This window comes from Notothenia rossii, assembly GCF_949606895.1.
Source record: "Notothenia rossii genome assembly, chromosome: 2".
NCBI classification, from domain to species: domain Eukaryota; kingdom Metazoa; phylum Chordata; class Actinopteri; order Perciformes; family Nototheniidae; genus Notothenia; species Notothenia rossii.
Window position 1 is genome coordinate 89,599,033 of NC_136904.1, and position 11,195 is coordinate 89,610,227.

At 41.0% G+C, this 11,195-nt stretch overlaps 1 protein-coding gene across 1 annotated transcript in view; it reads right to left on the reverse strand.

The window, feature by feature from the left end:
• Positions 1 to 11,195, reverse strand: part of dgkg (diacylglycerol kinase, gamma) — a 152,555-nt gene that overhangs the window by 77,715 nt on the left and 63,645 nt on the right. Inside the window, exons 11-13 of the mRNA XM_079665825.1 lie at positions 10,997 to 11,071; positions 6,028 to 6,113; positions 5,442 to 5,531 (exon numbers count right to left, since the gene is read on the reverse strand). Of these exons, the coding sequence (XP_079521951.1) occupies positions 5,442 to 5,531; positions 6,028 to 6,113; positions 10,997 to 11,071 (251 nt within the window). The remainder of the gene's footprint in view (positions 1 to 5,441; positions 5,532 to 6,027; positions 6,114 to 10,996; positions 11,072 to 11,195) is intronic.

An 11,195-nucleotide genomic window follows, 5' to 3' on the forward strand; every position in this document is an offset into this window, starting at 1 on the left:
TCTAACCCAAATACCTGTACTTTCTACTTCTTACATTTCTAACCCAAATACCTGTACTTTCTACTTCTTACATGTTGAACACAAACACCTGTACTTTCTACTTCTCACATTTTGAACACAAATACCTGTACTTTCTACTTCTTACATTTCTAACCCAAATACCTGTACTTTCTACTTCTTCCATGTTGAACCCAAATACCTGAACTTTCTACTTCTTACATTTTGAACCCAAATACCTGTACTTTCTACTTCTCACATGTTGAACCCAAATACCTGAACTTTCTACTTCTTACATTTTGAACCCAAATACCTGTACTTTCTACTTCTTACATTTTGAACCCAAATACCTGTACTTTCTACTTCTCTCATTTTCCAAACAGGCTGGTTCCTTTAGTCTGAATGTGTGTTTGGTGGCGTGATCATTATTATTTAGAGTCATTGCGTGCCTATTGATTTGAACACGATCCGTGTATCCATCATTTCCTGGTCTTCTCTAAAGAAGAGGGACCAATGAAAACGTTGTCATGTTGCCGTTGGTCACCATGGAAACATTCATTAGCTAACAATTACATTATTGTTCTATTAATATAAAGGAAGGTCAGGTACTCTTTAAAACAGCTGCTAGTTATGGGTACTTTTTACTGAAGTACATTTCAAAGCCTCTTTACTTTTACTTGAGTAAAGAAGTTTAGTCAGTACTTCTACTTTTACCAGAGTATTTTTAAACGCGAGTATCTGTACTTCTACTTGAGTAAAGGATGTGTGTACTTTTGCCATCTCGGTTAAAAGCTCACATCTAACTGGATTGGTGTTATATATTGGTTGAAACATGACACACAATGGCACTGATTATGCTGCCATCTCTCCCCTCACCAGCTCAGAGAACGGGGCCCCTGGGAGCCCTCAGGTTTTGCTCCACAGCTGACAGCCTATTCAGCATCCAGGCATCTTATCAGCAAAGAGGCGGAAGTATGTTTTAAAATGTTCTTAAGGGCGTGACGCATTAATGATCACACAGGGAGCATCGTGTGTGAAATATGAACGGGTGTACATATTCTCAAAAGAAACTGGTGCCCTTAATTTCAGAAGGAACAATTTCCGTTTCGTATAAAAACAATTGTCTTTCCCGCTGGATGTGTTCACACACTCACACACACATCCTCACACACTAAGGAGATCTTGAATTGTTTCCGACAGTCTCCAATCTAAAGATGACAACAAGAAGACATCCGGAGAAGCTTTTGTAACACACGTCAAAAGATTTACTTGTTCTTTAAGTATTTGACATAAAACAAAGAACTGGACAATTAAAGAGTTTGACCTGCTGCTCCCTACCTACTTACATTCCTACCATCTTATCTCCTTTCCTCCCTACCTACATCAATAACTACTCTCCTCTCAAACGTACCCCCTAACCATACCTACCTATATACTTACCGCCTTACTTACCTCCCTTCTTTCTTAACTCCTTACCTCCTTCCTTCCCTCCACACCTACTAACCTCACTTCCTACCTACATACCTCCTTCCCTCCCTACCTACTGTACCTGCCCCTTCCTGTCCTTCCTGCCATCTTATCGCCTTACCTACTACATCCTCAATACTTACTTGCCTCCCTTCATCTATCCCTCTCAATCTACCTACCTCCCTAGTTACCTTGTTACCTTCCTTTGTCCATCCCTACCTATCTACTGTATGTCCATTACTTACCCTCCTACAAACTTACTGAATACGCTACCTATTTACCTCCCTCCCCATCTACTTAACTCCCTACCTACCTTGCGACCTACCTACCCCCTTCCCTCACTTTCTTCTTCACTATCCGTCTGTAATCCAACGAATCAATCCACTAGCTCAGTGGTTCCCAATTTAGGGTGCGCCAAAGATCGCAGGGGGGCGCCAGGCCTCAGATGATTTTTTTTACATATAATTCTAACGCAATACATGATTGTCGCTAAAAGCCTTGTCTCTACATTACAATAAAATATAAAAAATAATTGATTAATTCATTGTAATACAAATTCAAGTTAGTAGCTATTAAAGGCATAAAAAGACCAAATGTATAATTCTTTCTTTAATAGAAATGTTTCTTCTGCCCGTAAAGTGTCCAAACCGGGCTTTTCTGGATAAGCGCATTTTTTAAACATAGTCATCGTCCATGCCGGTTTCAGTTGGATTATTTGTCACAGTTGCTCCGATCAGATCGGTCTCCTCCATTTTGTAGATGATCTAAGATTTTTGAATCCACATAAACACATCGGCAAAATCCGGCTTACTTTGAGCATGTGTTTTAAACAGTTTAATCCCTTTGTGAATTGTTTCCACTTCCGCCGTCCTTTAATTTCTTCATACAGCGGGAATCCAAATGAATTCATCCTGAGTCCAATAACCATCAAAGTCACTCCAATAGTGCTCCTTAATTACGCTTTCATCCTCCTTTAACAAGATACATCACAGTCATCCAGTTTGTGACGGTAGTTGTAACATTTTGAGACTTTTAAACTTTAATTACCGCTGTTGCAACACAGGGGGGCGCAACTTCCAACAGGAGTCATTTGGGGGGGCTCTTGGGAAAAAAGGTTGGGAACCCCTGCACTAGCTGATAGTTTTCAATACAAATTAGGAGATTATTTTCAATTGGATTCATCCATTGGGGAACATGAATGTACAAAATGATTTCCGATCCATCCAATATTTATTGAATTGGCAACAGTAATGATCGCAGAGATTTCAACTTTATTCAATGTTTATTTCTGGAAAACATGATCTATTCAACAAGTCCCAACGGCCCCCCCCAGACCAGGAAGCTTCTTTCAAAAAGTCATTCATAAGCCTGGCTAATTTCCCCGCTGGTCCTCCAAGCATCAACAACCACACAGTAATAACCAGCCATTCTAATTACAGACCCGAAATAATGTGACAAATTAATGGTGCTTTGCACATTAATGTTTTTTAATCTGATACGTAAGAGCTCCCCATTTCCTCTCCCCGTGTTTCATTTCCAGTAAACATGCACACACATGCCTGCCTTTTTATTCTAGTGACGAGTGCAACAGCTACTATCTTAGCCGTGAAATGAACCCTAACAGAGGTCAGTTTAAACTCCTGTTGAGCCAGTAACCTACACATTGTGAGCTTGTTCATATAATGGTGGCGTGTGGCGCAGTGGATAGAGCCTTGGTCTGGGGATCAGATGGTCACAGGTTCAAACCCCACTGCAGTCAGCATGTCGTTGTGTCCCTGGGCAAGACACTTCACCCCAAATTGCTCCTGCGGGGATTGCCCACAGTATTGAGTTAGTCATCAGAATTTGCCCTGTACTATTTGGAGTACATCTAAAATCTATAAATCACTATGGTAACCCCTTTAGTAGCTTTAAGGCGGAAGAATGTAATCTCATTCTTCTCTGTCAGACAGTCAGCATTTTGGATCAGTTTTTCCAGGGATCTTGGTTGAATCTATGTGAAATGTTAAGTAGAGGACCCTTATAAAGAATACTTTATCTGTCAATGTCCAACAGGTGTACATTTTTTAATAAATAACTTGATTTGGTTAGGGTTAGGATTTACTTTGGCAGTTTATTTGCATCATAAGTATGACATATATCTCTTTATGAATCCATTTATTTAATAATTGTGAACAAGAAATGTTCAGGCAAAAGTATCCTGACTGGGAACATTTTGAACTAGGACGAAAGTGCCAAGATCATCACGGGGGCCGATATATTGAACATCTGTGATATTTGGCAGAAAAGGGGACATCAAAAGGATATTCAAAGCTCCCCTATGATACTGTTTTTCATCAATATATTAAAGGTCTCAGATATATACAGAGCCTGTCTCTAATTGGCTGAAACACCAAACAGGTCATTGCAGCATTACCCATAATCCCTTCTGTTTCAGCCCTGTTTCCAAAGAGCTGATTCTCTGTCTGTTACTTTAGATGAAAATAAGGAGCCCCTCCCCACGCCCCTCTGAGAGAGATTTGGTTACAAAGAACTCAATGGTGCTCTAGAGGAGATTCAGGTGATAAGGTAGGGGGGGGGGGATTACCTTGGTTGCTGATTGGCTAATGGTTACTCAAGCCAAAACATCGTTATGACATCATAAAGTGGCCAAAATCTGATCAGCTCATTTTCAGTTAGGTTTTTATATAAATGGATCAGGACAAAAAGAGAGAGAATCTTTGTTCCTGAAACTTTCAGAGACTCTTTCCACAGAGGGGACACATGTTGATGTAGAAGAGACATGAAGAAGAGGGCACACATGTTGATGTAGAAGAGACATGAAGAAGAGGGGACACATGGTGATGTAGAAGAGACATGAAGAAGAGGGGACACATGTTGATGTAGAAGAGACATGAAGAAGAGGGGACACATGTTGATGTAGAAGAGACATGAAGACGAGGGGACACATGTTGATGTAGAAGAGACATGAAGAAGAGGGGACACATGTTGATGTAGAAGGGACATGAAGAAGAGGGTACACATGTTGATGTAGAAGAGACATGGAGAAGAGGGGACACATGTTGATGTAGAAGAGACATGGAGAAGAGGGGACACATGTTGATCTAGAAGAGACAGGAACAAGTGGATTTTGAATAACAGGGGACTTTTAAGGACAACATTAACCCTAAGCAAAGCCTGTTCACCCTGCAGACATCTGGAAACAGATCCAGAACAATCCGTTGTCGTACGTCCAGACTACATTACAGAGCAGCTTCTTCCCCTCAGGCTGGGAGATTCCTGAACTCATCCTCCATCTACAAACTCGTTTTCTGCCCTTCTTCTTCTTTTGTAGTAAAACATGTCTTGAACTGTATTTCATTTCAGAATTCTACGCACTGACCTCTGTGAAGTGGTACCACTTACATGTTTACATAGACTAGCTATAATTACTTACTTGAACATTTTGAATGCAGACATTTGACTTGTAACAGAGTATTTTTACAGTGTGGTTCCACACCTATCATACACACATCTGTTTACTCCATATTTATATATTATAATAGTACGCATTCAGTTTGATCTTTTTCTGTTTTTCTTATTCCTGCATTTTACTTGTACCATCATGTCGCTAGGTCTTTAGTATAGTAGGCCTATTTTGAATAGTTGGACTTTTAATTGTCAAAACCGTCCTCTATTCCGCACAACACGGGAAAATATTTGATTCTCTGAATTTGAATTAACGTCAAAACATGTTCAGAATGTGAATTCCTTCTTCTACTTTTTATGTTTCATGAATGTCTAGGATGGACCACACACACACACACACACACACACACACACACACACACACACACACACACACACACACACACACACACACACACACACACACACACACACACACACACACACACACACACACACACACACACACACACACACACACACACACACACACACACACACACACACACACAGAGAGAGAGTGCCCTTACCTCCTCCCCAGCGTAAGCAGCGAGCGAGGTCGTTCCCGGTGCCCAGAGGGAGGATGGCCACTGAAGGGGGCTGCGAAAAGTTGGCCTTATCTGCAAGGACAAAGACAAACCTATCAATCTAATATTCAGTTGGTCAAACTATTCTTAAAAAACTGCTTCAGGGACAAAACAGTCCAATCCTGCCTATAGTTTTTTAATGATATTAACAAGTGTAATCACAGAACATCTAGATTTGACAAGAATTGCAACTTACTCAGAATATTTGGTCTATTTACTCCTTTTGGTTTTCTTTTGACAACTTCATTTGTAATATCAATACATATACGTATTTGTTCAAGATTACAGCACCAAAAAGTTTAGAAATAGTCTGTCATTAATGGATGTCTATAATGCACAGTTTAGGAAAATGATACGGTTGACTTTACGGTTTTTCGTCAAAACGTTTTTTCGAATTGGACTGTTTGTTAACCATATGCCAGTCATTAGTTAATTAGAGTGCCATGTTATAATAACTTAGAGAAATCATTGCCCAAATTAAATAATAAGTCTGTAACTATAAGTCATTTAGTTTTTTTAATCTGTGTACCTATACAGTCCAGGATCCAGCCCACAGTGCCGTCTCCTCCACACGCGAGCACCCGGAAATCAGGGACATCGTGGAAGAAGTTGAGCCTAAAACAGAAGATCAGGTAGATTAAAGCAACACATGCAGAAACAAAACAAAGTGCATTGTTTGGCCTTTGTTGTTCTTAATCTCAATGCCAAAGTGAGTTACAGGCGATAAATCCGTTGATTGGATTTCGGAGCAGTTGAGACGGGGATTTTCTAAACTCTGAGTGATTTAATGGCATGAGCTAAAAGGCTGATGGCAGAGGGTGTTTCTCAATGGCGAGGACGCTTGCTTGGTAGCACATGTCTTCCAAGTCACTTGCTTCAGAAGCGAGGCAAGAATCCTTCCTAGCCTCGGAAAACGAAGAGTGGAACAGGCTAACAAGTGTGCGTCATATGAGAGGCCCCACCTTACATTTTCCGTCCACAGATTTGGGGAAATTGGTCCGTGCGCAAAGCATTGTGGGGATTTTAAGACCGCGGAGTCCACACATGTGCAGCCTCGAAATTTGTCGCTACGAAGCACGCCGGTCTCGGTAGAATTCCAAGTATGCTGGACATTGGAACAGTCCTTCGGCGGCACTCGATTACGTAGTATGCTTGAAATAGTGGCTCTGGAGCAGCCTTCCTCGACATTGAGAAACACTCTGGGTGATTCTCAATGTCGAGGACGCTTGCTTGGTAGCACATGTCTTCCGAGTCACTTGCTTCAGAAGCGAGGCAAGAATCCTTCCTAGCCTCGGAAAACAAAGAATTGTGGAACAGCCTAAAAGGTGTGCATGTGTGCGTCATATGCGAGGCCCCGCCTTAAATGGATTGGGATTTCCGCCAAAGATTTGGAAATTGGTCCGTGCGCAAAGCATTGTCGGGATTCTAAGACCGCGGAGTCTACACATGTGCAGCCTCGAAATTTCTCGCTACGAAGTATGCTGGACATTGGAACAGTCCCTCGACGGCACTCGATGACGTAGTAAACATAGTGGCTCTGGAGCAGCTTTACTCGACATTGAGAAACACCCCGAATGTGTGCCCTCTCCAGCTGTGCTCACTCCACTCCCTTCCCCAGAAACAACACAGAGCGCACCCTTCAAAGGGACCTTTAATGTGCGTCGGACAAAGGTGTCGACAGCAGCTTTCATCTCTCTGCATCATGAGACAGCTGCATCATTCCCAGCTGGACTGAACTGTAACAGGCTGAGGTGGGACGTAAGGAAGTATATTTACAAACCTGCAGGTCCGCTAAAACTCTGACTACTTTTAAATCCAGGCTGAAGACTTTTCTTTTTGCCGCTGCTTTTAATTGAACTATTCATATCTTACACTGCACTGTAACTTTTATTCATCTATTTTGTCTTTTAATGTTTATTTTATTATCTGTGCTTTTTAATGACTGATTTTAAATGACATTTTCTTAATGTCTTTCATTTTTGTAAAGCACTTTGAATTGCCTTGTGTTGAAAGGTGCTATATAAATAAACTTGCCTTACTCAAGTACTGCACTTAAGTACAATTTGGAGGTACTTTATTTGAGTATTTCCATTTTACGCTACTTCATACTTCTACTCCACTACATTTAAAAAGGGAAATCATGTCATTTTACTCCATTACATTTAGTTAAGAGCTTTAGCTACTTTGAACAAAATGTAACCCCAAAATTAAACGAGTGGAACAACTCTTTAAGTTACAAAAGAGTCAAATTATTTCAATATTTAGCAAAAAGTTAATCAGAACTGAGTTTGTCTGCAACGGTAAAATGTTACGTTATGAAACAATATTATCTAGAAATTTCACATATATATTTATTGGCCATTTCTCTGCACAATGACTTCACATGTTGTACTTAAGTAAGATTTCTAATACAGGACTTTTACTTGTAAGTATTTTGACAATAATGTGTTGGCACTTTTACTAAAGCATCTGAATACTGAATCCTCCACTGGCAACAGGCCAAAGACCCTCAAGCAGTTTTTTGGGGAAATTGCCAAGACGTTCTTTTTAACTTGCAATATTAGTGAAGAAATATTTGCTACCTTATGTACCTAAAATCTCTAAGAGTTTAATTGACTGATGTGCTTCATGTTGATGGATCTGATATCCAAACGGACTTCCAAGAACTGACTTCTAGTCTTACCATTACCTGAAAACATGTTATTGCCTTATGACTAAACGGTTTAAACATGTAATCCTTAATATCCTTAACATCCTCCTCTGTTTTGCTCTGATGTCTTGCCACTTAAATCAAAGTAGGATTAATCCTGGATGGGGTCAGATGAGGCGGTGGCCATGAGGCAAACAGCCCTCTCTAACGGACATGCAGAGAAAAACTACAAACATGCCTCCTGCCAAAACACACTTTGTTTCACGTTACCAAAACACTTCCATGTCAACATAAAATATGAATTAACCCACCTACTCATCCGGTTAGTCGCTATGCTTTATACATGACAGAAACATGTGCATGGACAGATGGAGGTTAATGGAAGGAGGCGGAACAATGTTTGTAATGACATAAAATACGGCGAGGAAGTGCTTTTCCTCAGAGAAAGCTGCCTCTCACTTTAAAGCCAGCTGAGCCTGTTGCTAGGGAGCGCATGGTAACAGTTGTGTTGAGCTCAGGTTAACCCAGACCTTCTTTCATCACCTCTGCTCTCAGATGTGTGTGATGGGAATACAAGAAACAAGCACTGGGACATGTCTCCATGCTTTAATGTTCAAAAAGCTCTTTATTTTTCTCATACTGCCTCTTTTCACCCTCTGTCTGAAACCAGAGCCCAGTCTGCTCTGATTGGTTAGCTGGCCGGCTCTGTTGTGATTGGTCAACCACTTTGAGATGTCCCTCCCCTTAGCATATCACTTACAATGTGTTGGAGCGCTAGCCAATAGAAGTGAGAGTGTTACTTAGTGATGTCACTATGTTATTGAAGTAGAAACATAAGTAGAAAAGAGGCATTTCAGGCGAGGGGGGGGGGGGAGTGTGAGAGAGATGTTATATTTATTCATTAAAATAAATGCCATAAACTCTGGAGTCAACAATTTCCTCGTGAAATGATCAAAGAAACATTAGGATGAAATATTGTTTACATATGAATGGAAATTAAAAAATGTACTGGGGATGAACAAAAGCGACAAAGATGACACTATATATTTGTCTTAATTAATCCTAGTGGTTAATATTAATGACATTAAGGGGAGTCTCATTGAATGCCTATTTGAACAAACATAAAAACATTTCTATTATCAAAAGGTTTAGTTCAGGAAGTTGGATCTGTGTCCCATATCACATGAGAGTAAACAGTGTGTGTGTTTGACGTCGTGTGTATGATGGACATCATTCTCCCCAAGCACCCGAGTGTGTCATTGGGTCGCTTGACATATAACACACTTTTGAGGGAAGAAAGAGAGGGGGGGGAGAGAGAGAGACAAACACACACATGTTTGTTTGCTTCACTTTCAAGGTAGAGCGTCTATAGTTCCCGAGCTATGGAGGAAACATTTCTATGAATGGACAAAAGGTGCAACAGTGTTCCTTTTAAAAGTACAAGCTGTGCTCAGCTCTGACGTATGTGCAACCCTGTGTGTGTGTGTGTGTGTGTGTGTGTGTGTGTGTGTGTGTGTGTGTGTGTGTGTGTGTGTGTGTGTGTGTGTGTGTGTGTGTGTGTGTGTGTGTGTGGTCAAATGCACAGCACGGCAGTACTGCAGTGTCCCCTTCACTGACCTCCTGGTTAATTTGACCCGAGGCAGAGAGGTCAGTCTGTGACTGATGATAATAAACACACTGTTCTTTTTTATTCAAAGACACAAACTCCGGCCCCAAGGATAATCAAGAGCACACATACATTTCGTATTAATGTGTGTGTCTGTGTCTTTATCAATTATTTGTCCACTGCAAAATAGTCCTTTGGGGTCCCATTATGCTGTGTGTTTTTTTTTTAAATCTCCTGTAGTGTGTGATTTAGGTTTTTGTGCAAGTAAATGCTCTGCAAAGGCTAATATCAAAAAGTTCCTCCAGAGGGAGTTTCCCCCATTGGACTCCTTTGTTGACTTCTGTAACAGAGTGACATCATGTAACCCTCGGGCTCCTATTGGCTAGCGCTCCAACACATTGTACGTGATAGGCTAAGAGGCGGGACATCTCTATCGCTAAGAGGTTGTCCAATCACAACAGAGCTGGCCAGCTAACCAAACAGAGCAGACTGGGCTCTGGTTTCAGGCGGAGTGTGAAAAGAGGTGCTGCAGAACAGGCAGTAAGAGAACAATAAAGAGTTTTTTCAACATTAAAGCATGGAGACAAGTAACAGTAGAGACACTAACTATGACTATTTCACCATATGTTCTCGTTAAGTTGAAATTGTAATATGGTTTACCGAGCTGTTGCATTTATAGGAAAGGCTACATGTAGGGTGAAACACAAGGCTAGATGTAGAGTGAAACACAAGGCTACATGTAGGGTGAAACACAAGGCTACATGTAGGGTGAAACACAAGGCTACATGTAGGGTGAAACACAAGGCTACATGTAGGGTGAAACACAAGGCTACATGTAGGGTGAAACACAAGGCTACATGTAGGGAGAAACACAAGGCTACATGTAGGGTGAAACACAAGGCTACATGTAGGGTGAAACACAAGTCATGGTTGGAAATGTTTTCCTGTTGTTCAGAGGTTCATGAACATTATAAAAATGTACTTCCAGTTCAGTTCAGCTACAAGGACACAACCACAACAATGATTGCGTTCCTGCAGCTGCTCTCCCTCTCGAGAAGTAATCTCATCGCTAAGGGTTGTACGAAAAAATTAACTGTATCCGAGGGTGGATGTTGCTCGGATAAAATGGCATCTAACAATCAGAGCGCCAAGGGGTTCGGACCCCACATGTCCTTGTTATTAAAGTGGTTGTCCTTTCAATTCACCAACATAGCAACAAAGAGATGAATGCAGCAGACTTACCCTACCATTGGTCCCCCTTGCTCCAAACTGTACACCTGCCGGGGGTTTAGAAGGTACCTGAACTTCCTCAGTACTCTGGAGGAAGAAGAAGAGAGGAAGACAGAACAAGTCAAATAGATAGAAATAGAATTAGCACCTCTTTACCAGCATTCAAATATCTCCCTTATTACATCAGAGTTATACAAGTAGAATGATCCAG